The sequence below is a fragment of the Lethenteron reissneri genome, chromosome 49, assembly GCF_015708825.2.
Source record: "Lethenteron reissneri isolate LAM-NWPU_2019-01 chromosome 49, ASM1570882v1, whole genome shotgun sequence".
Classification (NCBI taxonomy): domain Eukaryota; kingdom Metazoa; phylum Chordata; class Hyperoartia; order Petromyzontiformes; family Petromyzontidae; genus Lethenteron; species Lethenteron reissneri.
This window is the reverse complement of record NC_083827.1, coordinates 10,374,009-10,395,460: the sequence shown is the minus strand read 5'-3', so window position 1 is coordinate 10,395,460 and position 21,452 is coordinate 10,374,009. Positions and strand designations below refer to the sequence as shown.

The window sequence follows — 21,452 nt, the reverse complement described above, 5'->3', positions numbered from 1 at the left end:
CTACTGCTCGTCACGAGTTGAGCGTTTACCCGCGTGTGCCCACGTGTAACCTGGTGTTACCCGCGTGTGTCCGCACAGGAGGGCAGCTGTGGTGCTCGTTGACGCGAGCCGTAGTCGGCGGAGAAGAGCTCGTGAGCTACCGGTTCGGCGGGGCCCGCGGGGGTCCGACCGGCAACGGCGCGCGGGACGGGGGGCCCACCGTGAGGCCGCTCGTGGAGGCTGCGGCGGTGGCGGCGGCACCGGCGTCGTACCCTGAGCTGCGCGCGCCACACACGGTGGTGCTGCTGCCCCAGCAGGCCTGCCTGGCGTCGCTGATGCCCACCGCCATCATCAACAGTACGCGCCCCGCACCACGAATTCGCTCACCCGCCCACTCGCTCGGCCACTCACTCACTCACTCAACTATTAACCCAATCACTCGCCCGCCCGCCCACCCACTAGCTCACCCACCCACTAGATCAACCACCCACTAACTCACCCACCCACTCACTCACTCACCCACTCACTAACCTACCCACTCGCTTACCCACTCCTTCGCTCATCCACCCACCCCCGTGTCCAGCACCCATTAAAACATTTTTAAGTGCGGCCGGGAAATGTGGGATTCATAGTGGCCGTGTCGAGCCAGCACCGCCGATTGCCTGGGCGTGAATCAGGATTTCGGCTGTCCGTCATGACACCGCGTAGCGAGTTGATGGTCTCAGCCTGGTCGGCCATTGGCTGTGAAACAACCCCCAATAGGAGTCACTTGTGCCTCTTCACCCCGTTCTGTGAACCTTCCCACGTCGCCTCCGAGTGAGTGGATACGAGAGGTCACGGGAAGGGGCCACCCGCAAAGCCGAGTCGTCAACATATCCATCGCGGTGGGTACTCGCGTCGACAAGCCAACGGAGCGAGTAATTGGCCAACGTTTCGGGCAGCGGCCCTTGTGCACGGCGGAGAACGGAGCTCCGCGCGCCGACCGAGGTCGGGGCGGCCCGAGGGGCGGCGCGCTTCGCCGCCCGCCGTGCACGGCCACTCCTGCCTGAACAGTCTCCTCCACTTGGCCGTCAGACTCGTGGAGACCGCTCTGAATCCCATCTCGGCAACCGCCATTCCTGCCCCCGCCCTGTCCAATCGCATCTCCGGCACGCTCGCCCGCCACGTTCTCTCGCCGGCCTCCGAGTCGCTTTACCCCGGTGCTCCCCGTCGCACTCGTCCCACGCGTTTGCGGAATCCCACCTCTCCGCTCTCTCCCGCACGCCTGCGTGGCTTCTCGCGTCTCCGCCACGACGTCGGTTCGCTCTAAAACAGAAGTGCCCTGTGCGCCATCTGCTTCGCAGGAAAGCATTTGAGATTTCCGGGAGGACGTTCAACCAGATGGGGCCATCGTGTGCGATGGTTCAAATTTGCAAAAATGGCACCGCACATCACTCATTTGGAATATGCAACATAAACGCTGGGCATGACCCTCCTGAAATAAGCGGAACAGCAGAAACTGGGAGTGCACGGCTGTGATTGGCTGGGTTCGTGGTGGTGGTGGTGACACTGCTGTGTGTGGTTTGTGGCTCTGCAGAAGACCTCTTCCCGTGCAAGTTCTGCGGGATCTGGTACCGCAACGAGCGCAACCTGCAGGCGCACCTCACCTACTACTGCGCCGGGCGCAACAAGACGGGAGGAGGCAGAGCGGCCTCCGACGGGGGCAGTCCCCCCACGTCGCCCACGCACGGGGGAACCCACGCGGGCGCACCCACGCACACGCCCACGACCGTGCACGCGCCCGCTCACACGCCCGCTCACACGCCAACGCCCGTGCACGCGCCCGCTCACACGCCCGCTCACACGCCCGCTCACACGCCCGCTCACACGCCAACGCCCGTGCACGCGCCCGCTCACACGCCCGCTCACACGCCCGCTCACACGCCAACGCCCGTGCACGCGCCCGCTTACACGCCAACGCCCGTGCACACGCCCGTGCACACGCCTACGCACCCGCCCACGCACGTGCCCACACACGCACCCGCTCACACGCCCACGCACGCGCCCAGCAGCTCGCCCACGCACGCATCTGTGCCCGCCGCCACACGCAAGGCGGAGCCCTCCCCCGCTCGCTCGCCAGCAGCTTTGCACGCGGGGACGCACGTGGGGACACACGTGGAGACGCACGTGGGGACGCACGTGGGCACGCACGCGCCTTCCCCCGCGTGCAGCCCCCTCTGCTCTCCCGGCCGCTCGCCGCCGGCCGCAACCCCACCCGCGACCCCGCCCGTGACTCCGCCCGTGACCCCGCCCGTGACCCCGCCCGTGACCCCGCCCGTGACCCCGCTCGCGACCCCGCCCGCGACCCCGCCTACCGCCACGTCCCCGGCCGCCCCCGCCGCCCGGGTCACCCCGGCCACTGGGAGCTGCCCCCCGGGGACGCCGCCCTCCGTGGGCCCCGGCCAACACATGGACTCCGACCCCGGCGCAGGTGAGCAGCGTGGACTCGCACACAGAGACCCATAGACTCACACATAGAGACCCATAGACTCACACATGGAGACCCATAGACTCACACACAGAGACCCATAGACTCACACACAGAGACCCATAGACTCACACATCGAGACCCATAGACTCACACACAGAGACCCATAGACTCACACATAGAGACCCATAGACTCACACATGGAGACCCATAGACTCACACACAGAGACCCATAGACTCACACACAGAGACTCATAGACTCACACATCGAGACCCATAGACTCACACACAGAGACCCATAGACTCACACATAGAGACCCATAGACTCACACATAGAGACCCATAGACTCACACAGAGAGACCCATAGACTCACACACAGAGACCCATAGACTCACACACAGAGACCCATAGACTCCCACATAGAGACCCATAGACTCACACACAGAGACCCATAGACTCACACATAGAGACCCATAGACTCACACACAGAGACCCATAAACTCACACACAGAGACCCATAGACTCATACACAGAGACCCATAGACTCACACATAGAGACCCATAGACTCACACATGGAGACCCATAGACTCACACAGAGACCCATAGACTCACACATCGAGACCCATAGACTCACACACAGAGACCCATAGACTCACACATCGAGATCCAAATACTCACACACAGAGACCCATAGACTCACACACAGAGACCCATAGACCCACACATAGAGACCAAAATACTCACACACAGAGACCCATAGACTCACACATCGAGACCCATAGACTCACACGCAGAGACCCATAGACTCACACATAGAGACCCATAGACTCACACATAGAGACCCATAGACTCACACATAGAGACCCATAGACTCACACATCAAGACGCACGTTCCCCTACCCGGCTAAAGCCTGGCCGAGGGGGCTTGCGCGCTATAATCTGGTATCTGCGCGTTGGGACCCCAGATCCGTGTAGAACTGACACCAGGCGCGTGGATTGGATGTGCATCTTACTCTGGAGAACACGGCGCTTGGCAGCAATAATGGATCGCGGTGGTCGAGTGTGAGGCAATTGTCACGCCCCCCCAGCGGGCAGGAGAGCGCTGGCCGGTACTGAACCCCCCCCCGCCCGCCGCGCTGTTTTCCCCCCCGCAGGGGCGGCGGAAGCGGAATGGAAGATCGAGGGTCCCTCCCCTCGTCCCGCGTCGCCGAGCGCCGGCTTCCGGCCTCAACCGCGCCCTCCGGCCACGCCGCCGGCCACGGCCGATCCGGGCCGGCCTGACCCCCATGCGGGGGCCGGCGACCTCGGCGACCCCGGCGACCCCGGCCGCGCGGCGCCAGACCGCGGGACGATGCGCGGCGGCGGCGGCGACGACGCTCGGCGGGGAACGCCGGACGTGCACCGGCGGGCGGCGGGCGCCAGCGGAGGGGGACGAGGCGAAGGCAACAGAGACGGCGCCGGCCACGAGGGCGGCGCCGGATTCGCGGGAGACGAAGCGGGTCGCGGGTTTAAGCGAAGGCGCGGCGACGAGGAAGAGGAGGAGGAGGGCGCGGAGGAAAGTCGGCTCGCGGACGACGGGAACCGGCGCGTCTGGGACGGTCAAACGGGCGGCGGCGGAGCCGATACAGCGACCGGCGCCATCCGCGTGGTGAAGAGGGAGGCGGGGGCGACGCCTAAAGGCAGCGACGCGGAGGACGATTGTGCGCGAGCGCCGTCCCGCTCGTCCCCGTCAGCTGTCCCCACCGTGAAGCTGGAGCCGCTGAGTCCGCAGCCGGTGGCGTCGCCGGTGCAGCAGCAGGCCAAGGGGCCGAGCGGCGGCGTCGCCCTGGCCTCCGTCTTCCCGCCTCACTACTTCTTCATGCCGCACCTACAGACCACGGACGCGCAGGCCTCTGAGATGCTGGCGCGCATTTCAGAGTTGGCGCACCACCGCCTGCAGCGGCAGGCGTCCGTCGCTTTCCCGGCGCAGACCCATCCGGGCGCCATCGCCGCCACCGCCGGCGGCCCCTTCTTCGCGGCCCGCGGGGCCGGCGGGGGCGTGACGTGCGTCGAGTGCAACATCAGCTTCAGCAGCCTCGACAACTTCATGGTGCACAAGCAGCTCTACTGCGCCTACAGGCAGCAGCGCCAGCAGCAGCAGCCCGTGGGGAACGGCACGGCGAGGGACAGGCCGGGCCGGCAAGCCGGCAAGCCGGCGCACTGCTCCCCCGCCGACAAGAGCGGCTCCCCCAGCCCGACGGTGCCCGCCCGGCAGTCGGCGCCGGCGGTCGCGGACGGAGGCGGCGTCGCCCCCGCCCCGGCGAAGGCGATCAAGGCGGAGCGGGCGGAGGAGCCGGCGCGGGCATCGGGGGACGAGGGGAGGGGCCCCGAGGGATCGCCCCCCTCCGGGGCGGACACGGCCCCCGATGACCCCGCGCGGACGACGTGCGACGCCTGCAACATCACGTTCAGCCGGCGCGAGAACTACGCCGTGCACAAGCGCTACTACTGCGCCACGCGGCACGACCCCCCGCCCAAGCGGCAAGCCCACGGCGGCCGGGCCGCCTCCGCTGCGGCCGCAACCGCGGCCGCCGTGGCGCCAGCGGCGGCGACGGTCGTGGCCATCTCGCAGAACCAGCAGCAGCAGCGAACGCGCAAGAGGCGGCGGGTGTGCGGCGTCGCGCACCCCGAGGCGGCGCCGGGCGGCAGGAGGCTCGCGGACGCGGCCAGCCCGCCCGGCGAGGACGCGGCTAAGCGGCGCCGAGAGGAGCGGACTCCGTCCTCCTGCTCGTCCTCCACGTCGCCGGCAGCCTCCACCGCCTCCTCGTCCTGCAGCCCCCCGCGGTCCACCGCCTCCGCCGCCGCCGCCGCCCCGGGGGTCGGCGCCCACGGGGCGGCGGGGAGCACCGGCGTCGCCCGCCGATCCCCGTACCCATCGCCGCCTCCGCCGCAGGACGCCGACGCCCCCATGGACCTGAGCAGAAAGACGGCGGCGCCGGCGGAGCAGCCCGTGGCTCCGCAACGCTCGCCGGAGACGCCCGCCCGGCTCAGCGACTACCACAAGTGCGCGTCGTGCCAGATCACGTTCAGCCGCCTCGAGAACTACCTGGCGCACAAGCGCTACTACTGTTCCGCCACCACCACCCGGCAGCCGGCGGCCGCCGCCCCGCCCGGCGCGCCGCCGCCGCTGGCGGCCGCGCTGCTGACCGGCAACGGCGCGTCCCCGTTGGGCCCCGGCGTGCCCGTCCTACCTTTCGCTCTGAACTCGGTCGTCGCCGCGCCGGCCGGCAGAACCGCGCCGCGGGGAACGCCGACGGCGGCGCCGGGAGGAGGAGGAGGAGCTCACGGTTGCCTGCTGTGCCCGGAGGTCCCGACGGACCTGGCTCGCTTCCCGGGCCTCGCGCCGCTCGCCGAGACGAAGCCGGCGCTGTGCCCGTACTGCGCCTACGCTTGCGGCTCGGGCGACGGCATGGAGGAGCACCGGCGCCGGCACCACGGGGCCGCCACGCCGGGGCCGCCGCCCGAGGCCCGCGGCTCGCGGTCGCCCACGCCGCCGGGACGCGGCGCGGACGGGGCCGCGGGAGACGACGCGGACGGTGCCGCGGAGGGGCCCGCGATCGCCTCCGCCTCGCCCGGACCGCCCGCGCCCAGCCCACGCCCAGCCCCGGCCGGGCGGGGCGGCTCGCCGGCGCCGGCGCTCGGCCCCCCGCACGCGCCGGGCAAGGCGGCGGCTGAGCCGCCGGCGCTGGCGAACGGCGGCGGTGGCGGCAAGTACTGCCGCCTGTGCGACATCCAGTTCAGTAGCCTGTCCAACTTCATCGCTCACAAGAAGTTCTACTGCGCCTCTCACGCCGCCGAGCACCACGCCGTCAAGTGAGGGCCCGCGCCGGCGGCGCCGACCGCGCCAAGCCGTTCCGCCGGGGCCCCGGGGCGCCCGATCGACGGTGGCGGGGAGGAGGCGGCGCGGGGGTCGACGGGCGGCGGAGGGGGAAGCCCTCTCGCCGCGGGGAGCGATTATTTATTTGTCTCCGCGCGCTCCCCGGACGCGCCGCCTCCCGACGGACGCGCACGCCGATGGCAAGATTCTGCCGAGTCGTTGTGAGCAGGCGGGGGGGGGGCGGCAAGAGGAGGGGGAAAGAGCGGGAGGCTCCCACGGCGATCGATACGTGCGGCGGCGGCGGCGGTGACAGCGCCGTCGCAGCTGACGCGGCCGCCAGATAAGAGGTCACCACGCGGCGTCCATCGCTAGGGGGGGTGGGGGCCACGTCCACCGCCGAGGTCGATACGTCCACCCGTGGCGAGCGTTGGCGTCCATCGGCGTGTGGAGCTGTGGCCGCCGGAGCCGAGTGGAGGAGGCCGGCGCCGGTCTCTGACCGCACCCCGTGCTGCCCCCCTTGGCTCGCACGGGATGAGTTCATCACCCTCTCGCTGAGCAGACTAACATTGGACTAGCCACCTTGGCCTAGGGCTCAAGGTGAGGGTTTAGAGCTCGGGGCTTAGGGCTGTGATTTGCCCAGGGCTGGAGTTGGAGGTTAGAGTTGGAGCGTGGGATGTTGGCAGGGGTAAGTTGTGGTCATGGCTAGGTTAGGGTTATGATTAGCGGTAGGGTTAGTGGCTAGGGTTAATGGTTAGGGTTATGATTAGCGGTAGGGGTAGCAGTTAGGGTTAACGGTTAGGGTTATTCTTAGCGGTAGGGGTAGCAGTTAGAGTTAATGGTTAGGGTTATGATTAGCGGTAGGGTTAGCGGTTAGGGTTAGTGTCTCGGGTTAGGATTAGCGGTAGGATTGTCGGGTAGGGTTAGCGGTGAGGGTGTGCTCACACAGGCCTTGCTGGGTATCCGCGTGAGAGGCTGGAGACCTTCGCTCGGCCTAACCCAGCACTCTGAGGCGGCGTGCCGGCGTGAGGGGACGAGAGCGCGATGGGCACGGGAGAGACGCCTCCGGAGTGGGGTACAAGAGGTATTCTCGAGTCCGTCGGACCGATTCATTTTTCACGACTTTGTGGGTTTTTTGTTGTTCCACTTGCATGAAGAGCGCTTATTTGAGCCACAAATAATCACTGGAAACCAGCGACACCCCCCCCCCCATCGATTACACAGCCCCCCCCCCCTCTTGAATTGACAAGCCCCCCCTCACCCGCTCGCGCCCCGCTCGGAGGCTCTCGGGAAGAGACGGGATGGAGCCGTTTCACGGCGGATGCGAATGACCAATGCACTGACGATGCGGTACCAGCCGTGCCGGGGGGACCGGGGTAGTCCGGCTCCCAGTGGACTGGCTCCGCGCCGGGGTTTCTTCATCGCCGCAGCACCGGCAGCAGCAGCGTACCCCCCCCCCCTCCCCCCAACTACAGACTGCTACCCCGTACAGCTCTGCCGGTGCAGTGAACAACACGCGACCCGGACTTTGGCTCCAGATGGACCAGGATCCACAAGCAAAAGCCTGCCACCTCACGGCCTCTTCCTGGAGCTGGCCATGGTGAGCCGAGGGCACGAGGCAGAGTTCAGCGGGAGCTCTGCTCATCTCGACTTGCTCACACGGAATACGGAGAGAGAGGTTCGAAGAAGAAGAAGCTGTGACGATGGCGATGGCGACGACGACGGTGGTGGTGGTGGTGTCAGGCCTGGGTCTTTGTGTCCACGCCCGGGTGGGTGGGTGTCTGAACCCTGGGTCTGGTGTTGAACCCGGAGTTATTTTGCTGGTGGAGCCCCATTCGAAGTCCTCGTGTGTCCCCCCCTCTCGCTGTCGTTCCCCGCGGGTTCTCCACAGCCGGCGGGCAGCCTGTGTCGGGTTGTTGAATGCGTCTGGGAGCGAGTGCGGAATTCAATGTCTGTGGAAGCTTAACGGATAGTGGTTGATTGTGTGTATATGCGCGTGTGTGTATGTGTGTATGGTGGGGAGTAGTAGTGTAGCGGTTAGCGCGCTGCGCTATGAACCTGGCAACCCGGGTTCGATTCCCGCTCACGGCCAACACCAGTGCAGTGACGATTATCTGAACCGGTCCTGGGCCTCCCCTAGGTCGACTCAGTCTCAAATGAGTACCTGGAGCAGTGTGTAAACATCGCCACTGGGGAGACAAAGGCGGTCGGGCGTGGTGCTGGCCACCCACCCCCTTTGTACCGTTTTGGCCTTCATAGGTGCTCGCTAACAGCACTTGTCCCTACAGTCTGACAGGCTACACGGGAGATCTTTGTTTTGTGTATGCGCGTGCATGTTGTGTATTTGTGTGTATGCGCGTGCGCGTTGTGTATATATGCGCACGTGTGTGTATATATGTGTGTGCGTGTTGTGTGTGTATTTTGTGTGTGTAAGTGTGTTTATGTTATTGTACGGTATTTTGTGCCATAAAACACTCCACCCCCTCAACTCCTCATTGATGTTGGGGAAATTGCGGAGAGAGTGGAGAATTTTCCATACTTGGGCAGTGTGCTTATGACTAGCTCTGGTTTTACAGCAGAGGTCTCACTCCGAATCAGTCAAGCGGCATCTTTTCATCAGCTGCGCATTGCTTTGTGGAAGCTACCTGGTCTGTCGCTCCGCACGAAGCTCCGGGTCTTTTCGGCCACGGTCATTCCCTCCCTTTTCTGTGCTTGCGAAACTTTGACTACCCCCCCCCCCCTCCAATGGAACATCGCCAGTAAGCAACATTCATGCCGACCTGTCTACCGTCCATCCTTTGGTTTAACCAGACTGGATTGTGTGAGGAGCTCGCAGATCAATGAAAGATCTGGACAAAGTCCCATCGGTGAGCTCCTCCGGCAGGCAAGGCTGCGTTGGCTGGGTCATGTAGCCCGCATGCCCAGCCACCGCATGCCTCAACAGCTTTTGTTCGACCAGATCGAGGGGGCTAAATGGGCGCGGCACGGGCTAGAGGAGAGATGGAGTGATGTGGTACAGGAGGACGTGGAGCTGAGTGGACTAGCCAATGACTGGTACCAGCGGTGTCAAGATCGGCCTCTGTGGAGGAGGCTCGTGAAGGACGCTACTGGCAAGTTGGAGGCAGGAGCAGTGCTCACAACAACGAGCGGAGCGCCGGGCAGCTAAAACACAGCATGGTTAGCACAGTAGGGGGCACAGGTGGTGCATCGGCCAGCCATCTCAGTCGACCCGTGTCACCTGGGTCTGTCCCGTGACCTGCCAGCGGGCGTTCGACAATTCACGTGGCCTTAAAGTGCACGGAGGCCGGCACAAGCGCCGTGGTGACGTCACTTCTACTTAGTGATGAATGGCGGTTGTGTGTATGAGTGTGTATGTTGAGTGTGTGTGTATGTGAGTGTGTATGTGTGTGTATGTGAGCGTGTATGTGAGCGTGTATGTGTGTGTGTATTTGAGCGTGTATGTGTGTGAGTGTATGTATGTGAGTGATGTTGCTGTCTGCCCCCCAGCCTGTGTTTTTTTGTCTTCACGCAGAGTCAGGCGCCCCCTTGTGCCGGCAGCCAGAGACCCCTCCCCCTCCCTCCCCCTACCGGGCCCCTAAACCACGGAGTCTGGGGGGGGGGTCATCACTTGACCTTCACCCCCCCTGCCCCTCCCTACAGCACTTGCGCGGCACAAGCCGCCTCCTCCCCCCCGTCCTCCCTGCACCCCCCGCACGGACGCACGTGTGGTGGTGGTGGACCACAGCGCGCCTCTCCTCTTTGTATACAAAAACCCTTTACACGTAAATAAACACCTCTGTGCCAGGCACCGTCGCTGTCTCGGCGTCTGTGGAGTTGGTGAGGGTGTGTGGGGGGTGGTGGTGGTGAGGGTGTGTGGGGTGGTGGTGGTGGGGGTGGAGGTGGTGAGGGTGTGGGGGGTGTGTGGGGGGTGGTGTGGGTGGGTGGGGGTGGAGGTGGTGGTGAGGGTGTGGGGGGTGTGTGGGGGGGTGGTGGTGGTGAGGGTGTGGGGGGTGTGTGGGGGGGTGGTGGTGGTGAGGGTGTGGGGGGGGGTGTGGGGTGGGGGTGGCGGTGGTGAGGGTGTGGGGGGTGTGTGGGGGGTGGTGTGGGTGGGTGGGGGTGGAGGTGGTGGTGAGGGTGTGGGGGGTGTGTGGGGGGGTGGTGGTGGTGAGGGTGTGGGGGGTGTGTGGGGGGGTGGTGGTGGTGAGGGTGTGGGGGGGGTGTGTGGGGTGGGGGTGGAGGTGGTAGGGGTGGTGGTGGAGGTGGTGAGGGTGTGTGGGGTGGTGGTGGTGGAGTTGGTGAGGGTGTGTGGGGGTGGAGGTGGTGAAGGTGTGGGGGGTGTGTGGGGTGGTGGTGGAGGGGGTGTGGGGGGTGTGTGGGGGGGGGGGCTTCCGCCCCCTCGTGCTGCAGGAGGCCGCTGGCTCTCGTCGAGCTCCCTCACCTGGGGGAGCGAGAACCCCACGTGACTTCGAGAACCCCACGTGACTTCGAATCTAAACTCGCTGAACACGTTTTTATTGATTATTTGACCAGGTAAGGCTCCCAACGGAGCTGTTATTGCTCTTTTTTTCAGAAGCGACCTGGCCACAAATGATAGCCCAACGAAGTGGCGTATCGCGTGGACATGTATAGCAGAAGACAAATACTCTAGACGCGTGGTGATGTGGATTCTAAATGTGGAGGGGAAAACCGGAGGACCCGGATAAAAACCCACACGACCACGGGAGAGAACTCCGAATATACAGCAGCAGCAGGCGTCAGGGTCGGGATCGGGATCGAACCCACGACTCGCTGTAGACCAGGCGAGTCAATTAACATCTGGCCACTGTGGCGCCTGACAATCGCCGGCGGAGGGGGCGAGCGATGCCCACGGGACGTCTCCGTCGGCCCAGGCCCAACGTGGCGCAGCAGCGTGGAGCAGCAGCCCCGGAGCGCACTGCGGCTTCCCCGACCTCTCCCCGTTCTGCTCGGGCTCACTGGGGGAGATCTCGGGCTCACTGGAGGAGATTCCGACCCCCCCCCCCCCCCCCCCCCCCTGGGGTCGGCGCGGCTTTAACGTCTCGCGCCTCGCAGCAAGAAAAGCCTGGGTTCGATTCCCCCGACTGGAACGCCTTTGTGCGTGGAGTTTCCGTGTCTGCTCCCCTGTTCTGCGTGGGTGTGTGACTGAGCGTTGAGTGTAAAGAGAGCGGTGGCGCAGTGGTTACCGTGCCGCGCTATGAACACCGGACACCCGAGTTCGATTCCCCGCTAACGGCCAACAGCTCCTGGGTCTCCCCCTAGGTCGACTCAGCCTCAGATGAGTTCGTGGTGCAATGTGTAAATATCAGCAACTGATGAGAAAGGCAGTCGGGCGTGGTGCCATGTGGGTCTTCATAGGCGCTGCTCGCTCACAGCACTTGCCTCCAGCGCCTTTGTCTTTGAGTGAGTGTAAGGAGTTTGTGTTCTTGCATGGGTTTCCTCTGGGTTCTCCAGTTTCCTCCCATAGCTCTACCACACAATGTAACTGCAAATTGGGCTAAACAACATCGCAGTGCTGAAAACATGTTACCTGCAAATCACTAATTTGGCGTCGCACACAGCAGCAGCAACAAACCCCCTACCCGCTCCACGACACAATCATTGGCAAGACTCCCCTGACAAGGCCCTGAGACTCGACAAGGCTTTCCCGGGTGAACACGAGGAATCAAAAATCATGAATGCCTCGTGGAACCTGGGGCCCACGGGGCTCCCGCAGTGTCAGTAACCTTCACCAACACCAGAGGGCGCCCTCACCCCACGCTCTCTCTCTCACCCCACGCTCTCTCTTTTTTACGATCAGTGGAAACAAGAATATGCTCGGTGTATTCGGCACTTTGTTTCGTTCATCATTTCGTAAAAAAAATTTTTTAACGGGATTTATGTAACCCTCGCTCGCTCTCTCTCTCGCTCATTCTCTCGGTCACTCTCTCGTTCTGTACGTAGCCCCCTCGCAGTCCGACGGCCTCCGACGGGTAGCTCATAACAGCATGCAGAGCTCCCCGTCATCTGCCACCGAGCACACGGCCTCCTCCATCGCCCACTGCTCCTTGAAGGCCGGCACGGCGTGGGTCAGCCGCGCATGGCGGAACTCCAGCCCACACACCCTGGCTCCGACCAGAGCGCGGAAGATGCCCAGGCTGCTGGCCGGACGTTTCCCCTCCAGGGCCATCTCCCTCTCTCTCGCCCCTCTCTCTCACCCCGCGCTCTCTCTCACCCAGCGCTCTCTCACCCCACGCCATCTCACTCACCCCACGCCCTCTCACTCACCCCACGCTCTCTCTCCCCACGCTCTCTCTCCCTACGCTCTCTCCCCGCGCTCTCTCCCCACGCTCTCTCCACGCTCTCTCTCCCCACGCTCTATCTCCATCTCCACGCTCTCTCTCCCCACGTTCTCCCCACGCTATCTCTCCCTACGCCCTCTCCCCACGCTCTCTCTCTCCACGCTCTCTCTCTCTCCACGCTCTCTTTCTCTCCACGCTCTCTCTCCACGCTCTCTCTCTCCACGCTCTCTCCCCACGTTCTCTCCCCACGCCCTCTCCACGCTCTCTCCCCACTCTCTCTCTCCACGCTCTCCCCACGCTCTCACCCCATGCTCTCTCCCCACGCTCTCTCCCCACGCTCTCACCCCACGCTCTCTCTCTCCACGCTCTCTCTCTCTCCACGCTCTCTCTCCCCACGCTCTCTCTCCCCATGCGCTCTCTCCTCTCCTCGTGGTCCCTGCCGCGCCGGCCACCGGCTGTGAGCGCACGTGGAGCCGCGTCGAGTGCACGAACCGACCAATCCACTGCTGGATGAAGGCTCCCCCCCCGCCCAACGAGTCGCCGTGTCTTACGGTCCAGCCAACCCCACCTCGCACCCGATCTCATTTCGTTGCTCCATCTCTGCGGCGCGCGTTCTCTATCGGGCCGAGTTGTTCGTCTCGGCCAATCGGCTGTCGGCATCTCTTCTGGCCGTGACGAGTCCTGCCCAAACCAACTCGCTTCTCTTCACAACTAGCGCGATGCTTGAACCCTCTAATCCACGTCTTCCTCTAATCCACGTGCTCACACCTTCCTGTCTCTCGGTGTCATTCCAAGCACGCGCCTCTGCGTGATGGCGAGGGGAGTGAGAGACTCACTGGCGGGAGGGGTCCCCGCGTCAAGACTCTTTGGCAGATTCGCTTCGCAGGGAGCGATGTGCGCGCGAGAGGAAACCCGAGCACACGGAGAAGTCTCGCCGCGCACAGCGAGATGACCAACTATCGACGGTCTGCTAGCTCCGCAGACGGGAGCACGAGCCCGCTTGCTGTACTGCCACCTTCGCGGTCCCTTTGCCGCCCAGAGCTTGACCGGTGGCCACGTGATCCACCGACACTTGCATCCGCGGCGCTGGAGGTGTCCCCTCCTCTTAAACCGTCACTCCACATTCCCATGGCGACTAACAGGTAGCAGGCCCCGATCTCGAGTAGTCGTCCCGGAAAGCGCTGCGAGATGCTGGGTGGTCCCTCGGGTGCTGCGGTGGCGAGATGCGAACGACTTCGCCTGATGTCGAGGAGGTCATGGGTTTGTTCCCGACCCTGACGCCTGTTGTCATTTTGAAGTTTGCGTGTCTCTCTCTCTCCCCGTGGTCGCATGGATTTTTTTTCCAGGTCCTCCCTTCACATTGAGAATCGTGCGTTTAGATTATTTGGCCGCTTTCATTCTCCACACGATGATGATGATGAGCTGCTGCTGCTTCATTGGGCTGTCATCTGTGGCCAGGTCGCTTCTGGAAAAGGGCCGTAGAGCTCAGTACGCAAAACATTGTCTCGAAGTTTAATACTCTAGCTTTGATCGTGATGCGTGGAGCTTAGTTATTCATTCAATCATCAAGTGCACGTCATCAAACACCTTATTGTGCCATTTTCGATCACTATCATCAGTCTTTACCATCTGTCATCGTATCGTCGCTTCATCACCATCACTACATCGTCAGCATCGTTTCGTAATCTTCATCAAACGTCACCATTGGCCATCATCGTAATCACACCCTCGTCATCGACACCACTGTTATCGTGTTGCCATGTCCATCAATCATCAACAATCATCATATCATCAGTAATCTTTATCATCATCGTGTCATCAATCACCTCACCATCATCACCAACACCACCATCACCTCACCATCATCACCAACACCACCATCACCTCACCATCATCACCTCACCATCATCACCTCACCATCATCACCTCACCATCATCACCTCACCATCATCACCAACACCATCATCACCTCACCATCGTCACCAACACCATCATCACCTCACCATCATCACCAACACCATCATCACCTCACCATCATCACCAACACCATCATCACCTCACCATCATCACCAACACCATCATCACCTCACCATCATCACCAACACCATCATTACCTCACCATCATCACCAACACCATCATCATCGCCTCGCTCTCGTCAGGTGAACTCCTCATGAGTCCGTGGTCCTCCCAGAGGGGGTCACCGCCGCTCATTTCGAATGCGCCGGGCGCTCTCTCGCTTCGCGCCCCTACTAAGATATTTGGGGGGGCGAGCGGGATGGGTGGGGGGTTATTTTGGTGCGCCCCGGGTCCCTGAGTGATGTACCGGCCCCCCGCTGTGCGCATGCGCGGCCCGGCTCTTTATTGGAGCGCGGCGTGAGCGGCGCGCGCCGCACTTCAGCACCTTCCGCGTGGACAGCGCCCACCGTGCCCGGGCGGAGCCCCCCCCCCCCTCTCTCCACACGAGCCCTGCCACCCCACGGTAAGCTGGGGGGGGTGCGAGCCCCCTACGGATTCTACCCCTCGCTGAGATCCTGGCGGGGGGGGGGGGGGATAGGGGGGGCGGGAAGATGGGGGGGGGGGGTCGTCTCTACTCCGGAGCTGCGAAGTTTCGCTGAGACGCGCGCAGGGCGTTGTGCGAGGGGTCCTCGGAGCCAGGGGGTCCGGGCTCGGGTCCGGGTCAGAGCTCGGGGCGGTTTGGGCTCGGGGCGGTCTGGGCAGGGCACAGGCGATGCTGTAAGCCGGAGGCTTCGCTCAGAATGAGCTCTCGACGTGGCCTTTGCCCGCACCTGTAGCTCCCGCACGTCTGTGTGCGCGTGTCTACGCGAGCCTCTGTGCGTCTTCGCGTGTATCTGTGTGTGTGTTTGTTTGTCTGTGTGTGTGTCTGTGTGTGTCTGTGTGTGTCTGTGTGTGTGTCTATGTGTCTGTGTGTCTGTGTGTGTGTCTGTGTGTGTGTCTGTGTGTATCTCTGTGTATGTCTGTGTGTGTGTCTGTGTGTGTGTCTGTGTGTGTGTCTGTCTGTGTCTCTCTCTGTGTGCGTCTCCGTGTGTGTCTCTGTGTGTGTCTCTGTGTGCGTCTGTCTGTCTCCGTGTGTCTCCGTGTGTCTCTGTGTGCGTACGGGGAGCGGTGGTGCAGCGGTTTGCGCACTGTGCTAAGAACCCAGCGACGCAAGTACGATTCCCTCTCACGGCCAACACCACTGATGATTATCTGAACCGGTCCTGGGTCTCTTCTACGTCGACTCGGCCTCAAATTAATACCCGGTGTGGTGTGTAAATATCACCACCGGGAAGACAAAGGCGGCCGGGGGTGTTGCTGGCTACCCTCTGATGAGCACAGTTGGCTACGTATCGTACAAAATAAGTTCAGCGCTCCTCTACGTGCCATGCAGGGCTTCAAAGGTGCTCGTGAACAGCACTTGCTCCAACAGTCTTTCAAGCGATGCGGGGATATTTGTTTGTGTTGTGTGTGTGGCTTTGTGCATGTGTGGTGTGAACGCGTAGGGAGCGGTGGCGCAAGTGCTTAGCGCAATTCACGAGGAAGCCGGCGAGACGAGTTCGACTCTCTGACACGGCTAACATCAGTGGCGAGTGGTCTGAAATGAGAGCACCTGGTGAGATGTGTGAAACAGTGGGAAGACAAAGGCGGACATCACTCACCCCGACGTCACTAACCCCGACATCACAAACCCCGACGTGTGTAGGTGTGTGTGTGTAGGTGTGTGTAGGTGTGTGTAGGGGTGTAGGTGTGTGTGTAGATGTGTGTGTAGGGGTGTAGGTGTTTGTGTGTAAGTGTGTGTGTGTAGGTGTGTGTAGGTGTGTGTGTGTAGGTGTGTAGGTGTGTGTGTGTGTAGGTGTGCGTGTAGGTGTGTGTAGGTGTGTGTAGGTGTATGTGTGTGTGTAGGTGTGTGTGTGTAGGTGTATGTGTGTGTGTGTGTAGGTGTGTGTGTGTAGGTGTGTGTGTGTAGGTGGGGAGCGGTGACGCGGCGGTCAGTGCGCTGCGCTCCAAACCAGGCGACCCGAGTTTGGTTCCCGCTCATGGCCCATTGCCGATTATCTGAACCGGTCCTGGGCATCCCCTAGGTCGACTCAGCCATGAATGAGTATGCTGTGAAAAGTGTAAACATCAGCACTGGAGAGACAAAGGCGGCCGTGGACGGTTCTGGCCTCAAACGCCGTCGCGTGCCATGCGCGTGTCATGCGTGTGCCATGCGTGTGTCATGCGTATGCCATGCGTGTTATAGAGGACTTGCACCAAGAGTCTGTTAAGGCGACACGGGGGATATTTGCCTTGTGGTGCGCATGCGTGCGTATTAATGCGACTTTGTGAGCAAAGACAAACATCCCCCAGAGAGACTGTTGGGGCAAGTGGTGTTAGCGAGCACCTATTAAGGCTGTCACGGCACACGAGGGGGTGGGCGGGCGACACCACGCCCCCCCCCCCGCCTTTGTCTCCACAGTGCTGACGTTCACATATCGCACTGTAGTAGTTTCAGGCTGAGCCGACCTAGGGGAAGCCCAAGGCGGGTTTAAATATTCGCCGCTGTTTAATGGTTCGTGAGCGGAAGTCGAATTTGTATCGCCGAGTTCGTAGCTAAGCGCGATCACCGCTGCACCACCGCTCTGGGCGCGTGCGCACAGGGGCCGCTGTCGGGTCGAGGTCGCACGAAATGAATCCGCTTTGCTTCCTGCGCACAGCCACCTGCAGCTCTGTGGCTTGAGCCCCTTCGAGCGCGCTCTGCGAGGTGAGGCACCCAGGCGGGGTGCCGAGGAGGACCAGGGGGCTCCAGGGGACGCCAGGGGAGGGTCACCGCGAGACCGCGCGGCAGCATGGGGCGCGTGGTCGAGTGGAGCGCGCAGCCGCCGACTCTGAACGTCACCTTCGGCCATCACCTCCAGATGCTGCTACTGCTGCAGCAGCAGCAGGTGAACGCCTCCTCCAACGGCACGGGCGGCGGCACGCAGCAGCAGCCGCAGCGGCTCTCGCTCGAGTTCCAGGTGGTGAGCGCGCTGCTGGTGCTGCTCGTGTGCGCCGCGGGCATCGTGGGCAACGCCATGGTGGTGGTCGTGGTGCTGACCACGCGCGCCATGCGCACGCCCACCAACTGCTACCTCGTGAGTCTGGCGGTGGCCGACCTCACGGTGCTGGTGAGCGCGGGGCTGCCCAACGTGGCCGAGAGCCTGGCGGGAACCTACGTGTTCGGCCAGGCTGGCTGCCTCTCCATCACCTACCTGCAGTACCTGGGCATCAACGCCTCCTCGTGCTCCATCACGGCGTTCACGGCGGAGCGCTACATCGCCATCTGCCACCCGATCCGCGCGCAGTTCCTGTGCACGGCGAGCCGCGCCAGGAAGATCATCGCGCTCGTGTGGGCCTTCACGGCGCTCTACTGCGTCGTCTGGTTCTTCCTCGTTGACCTCCAGCGGGAGGAGGCCACGGGCGGCCTCTACTGCGGCTACCGCGTGTCGCGTCGCCTCTACCTCCCCATCTACCTAATCGACTTCGCCATCTTCTTCGCGCTGCCGCTGGCGCTCGCCACGGCGCTCTACGCGCTCATCGGGCGCGTCCTCTTCATGAGCCCCATGCCCTCCAAGGGGCCCGGGGACACCGCCGCGCAGCGCTGGGGGCCCGCGGACGCAGCGGCTGGCGGCGCTGGAGCGGCCGGGCAGGCGGGGCGGCTGCTGCTGCTGTGCAGCAGCCGGCGCTCCAAGTCGGCGCTCGCGTCGCGCAAGCAGGTGCGCCCGGACACGCCGTGCTCCTGCTGCTCCTGCTGCTGCTGCTGCTGGTGGAGGTGGTGGTGGTGGTGAGGTGGTGATGGCATATGCGGTAGTGCTCGCGATGACGATGGTAGTTGTCAAATGTGGTGCTGGTGGTGATGCTGATGGTGATGATGGTTGTTATGATGATGTCATATGTGGTGATGGTGATGATGGTAGTTATAATGATGTCATAGGTGCTGGTGGTCTTGATGATTGTTATGATGCCATATGCGGTGATGATGTTTGTGACGGTGATGATGATGTCATATGTGATGATGTCCGTGATGATGTCGATGTTCCCAGGTGGTGAAGATGCTGGCCGTGGTGGTGGCGCTGTTCGCGCTGCTCTGGACGCCCTATCGCACCCTGGTGCTCGTCAACTCCTTCCTGTCGCCCCCGTACGCCGACTCGTGGTTCGTGCTCTGCTGCCGCCTCTGCGTCTACCTCAACTCGGCGTGCAACCCCGTGGTCTACAGCCTCATGTCGCAGAAGTTCCGCGCCGCCTTCCGCAAGCTCTGCGCGTGCCCGTGGCGGCGCGTGTGCCCGCCGTGCCCTCCGGGCGGCGGGGGCCCCGGGGCCCGCGGGGCCCGCGGGGCAGCGAGCGCGGCTGGTGGCCGAGGAGGCCCGAGGGCTCGCGGGCGAGATGAGGAGGATGAGGAGGAGGGGCGGGGGAGGGGAGGTCGCGCGCCACGGGGGGTTAGCGCGTGCGCCGCACACGGGAACGGGATCGGGGTCACGTGCGTGACCTTCGGCGAGCGAGACACGGGGGACGTGGAGGTCACGACCTTTAGCATCGCCTAGAGATGAGGTCGCGACCTCCAGGCTCACCCACAGGCGAGGTGACGACCTCGAGGGTCATCTTGAGTCGAGGTTACCGCCTTGACGGTCATCTTGAGTTGAGGTCATGTGACCTTGAGCGTCATCTTGAGTTGAGGCCATGTGACCTTGAGCATCATCTGGAGTCGAGGTCACGACCTTGACGGTCATCTTGAGTTGAGGTCATGACTTTGAGCGGCATCAGCAGCAGCAGCATTAGCAGCAGCAGCATCAGCAGCTGCAGCATCAGCAGCAGCATCAGCAGCAGCATCAGCAGCAGCATCAGCAGCAGTTGCCACTGCTGATGCGGGCTAACTCTGCACTGCGGTTGTCGCGGAGTGACTCCACCTCTGGAATTCCAAATCAACCTCGAGCGGGGCGGTGGGAGTTGGTGGTGGGGGGCCGGGGGGGGGGGCGCGGTTAAACCGGTAACGGAGCGGTTAATCGGGTAACTGCTTCTCCTTCAAGGTTTATTTCGGATGGAATATCAATCACTCCAAACATTGTACAATGTAAAAGATGAAATCAGCTAAAATGTGGATCTCTAAAGCACACTGAAGGGAGAGCAATGAGGAGGAGGGGGGGAGGAGAGGGGAAGAAAGGAGGGGAGGGGGGAAGGAGGGGAGGGGGTGGGAGGGAATGAGGGAAGGGGGTTGGAGGGGGGAAGGTCTTTGCATCCGGCCCCGAGGCTAATCGACGGGGACGGGGACACGAGGCGCTCCGTGCGTCCCCCTCCCCCGTGCCATCGGCACCGCGGCGCCTGCCGTGCGCGGTGCCGGCCAAGAGGCAGCGGCAACTCCGTGTCCGCTCGGGGTGGTCAGACCACGGAACGGCCACGCTCCGTGCCCCCCCCCCCCCACCCCCCACAACGTAGTCCGGTAACCTGTCTGGTGTTTAGGTTCACTGTGGACTCGATGTCACCAACGCCAGGGCAAGCTCTGCTCGGCGCCGTGGTGCGCTCAAGGCACGGAGATGCGGCTCGCGAGCTTCGTCATCGGTGCCTTCGAGTCGAGACCGTGTCGACCCCCGTCTCTCCCCGGGACAAGGACCTCGATGTCGGGCGTCGTGACGGCCAGGGCTCTCGCGGTCGCAGCCGACTGCGTCTAGGCGGGGAGCCGCACGCCTCTTCTACGGCGGTCACGGACTTGACGAGACGGCTGATTCCCCCCCCCCCGCCCCTGAGGATGACGCGTATCCAGGAGCGATGTGGGCCGACGGCTTCTCGGCAAAGTTTGCCCGGTTCGAGTATGGCCTTGCTTTTGGCGTGCGTCCAGATTCCGAGGTTTTGGTTTGTTACAGTTTGTTTGGCAACCATTGGAATCCGCTGGGAGCCGAGTGATTGAAGAGGTCCCGGGGGGGGGGGCATCTCCACCCCCATCTCAACTCCCATCTCCACCCCCATCACCACCCCCATCTCCACCCTCATCTCCACCCCCATCTCCACCCCCATCTCCACCACCATCTCGACCCCCATCTCCACCCCCATCTCCACCCCATCTCCACCCCCAACTCCACCCCCATCTACACCCCCATCTCCACCCCAACTCCACCCCAACTCCACCCCCATCTCCACCCCATCTCCACCCTCATCTCCACCCCCATCTCCACCCCATCTCGACCCCCATCTCGACCCCCATCTCCACCCCCATCTCCACCCCTATCTCCACCCCCACCTCCACCCTCATCTCCACCCTCATCTCCACCCTCATCTCCACCCTCATCTCCACCCCAACTCCACCCCATCTCCACCCCATCTCCACCCCAACTCCACCCCAACTCCACCCCAACTCCACTCCATCTCCACCCCAACTCAACCCCATCTCCACCCCAACTCCACCCCACCTCCACCCCCATCTCCACCCCATCTCCACCCCCATCTCCACCCGCATCTCCACCCCATCTCCACCCCAACTCCACCCCAGCTCCACCCCATCTCCACCCCAACTCCACCCCAACTCCACCCCAACTCCACTCCATCTCCACCCCAACTCAACCCCATCTCCACCCCAACTCCACCCCACCTCCACCCCCATCTCCACCCCATCTCCACCCCCATCTCCACCCGCATCTCCACCCCATCTCCACCCCACCTCCACCCCAACTCCACCCCCATCTCGACCCCCGCCCTCCTGCACGTCGCCCGTGCTGGCGGCGGTGGGATCCTCCCGTGCAGGGAGCGAGGTCACTGTCCTGCCCAAGTTGACGCGGAATCTCTCGCTCGGGGTTCTGTCGAGTGGCCCGGTCGTTGCTCTCCAGCGGCCTGGAGGCTATGGAGTCGGGCC

At 63.1% G+C, this 21,452-nt stretch overlaps 2 protein-coding genes across 4 annotated transcripts in view; both read left to right on the top strand.

The window, feature by feature from the left end:
- LOC133354840 (zinc finger protein ZFPM2-like) overlaps nucleotides 1–10,109 on the top strand; it is a 72,954-nt gene extending 62,845 nt beyond the window's left edge. For all 3 annotated transcript variants that reach the window (XM_061571991.1, XM_061571993.1, XM_061571992.1), the window contains 3 exons: nucleotides 79–336; nucleotides 1,556–2,449; nucleotides 3,603–10,109. In XM_061571991.1, coding sequence (XP_061427975.1) covers nucleotides 79–336; nucleotides 1,556–2,449; nucleotides 3,603–6,304 — 3,854 coding nt within the window. In that variant the 3' untranslated portion in view covers nucleotides 6,305–10,109. The remainder of the gene's footprint in view (nucleotides 1–78; nucleotides 337–1,555; nucleotides 2,450–3,602) is intronic.
- A 4,681-nt stretch (nucleotides 10,110–14,790) lies between these two features.
- Nucleotides 14,791–19,155, top strand: TRHR (thyrotropin releasing hormone receptor). The gene is made up of 3 exons (XM_061572023.1): nucleotides 14,791–15,077; nucleotides 17,293–18,330; nucleotides 18,658–19,155. Exons 2-3 carry the CDS (start codon nucleotides 17,425–17,427, stop codon nucleotides 19,153–19,155), a joined length of 1,404 nt encoding a protein of 467 aa, XP_061428007.1. The 5' UTR covers nucleotides 14,791–15,077; nucleotides 17,293–17,424.
- Nucleotides 19,156–21,452: the final 2,297 nt, after the last annotated feature.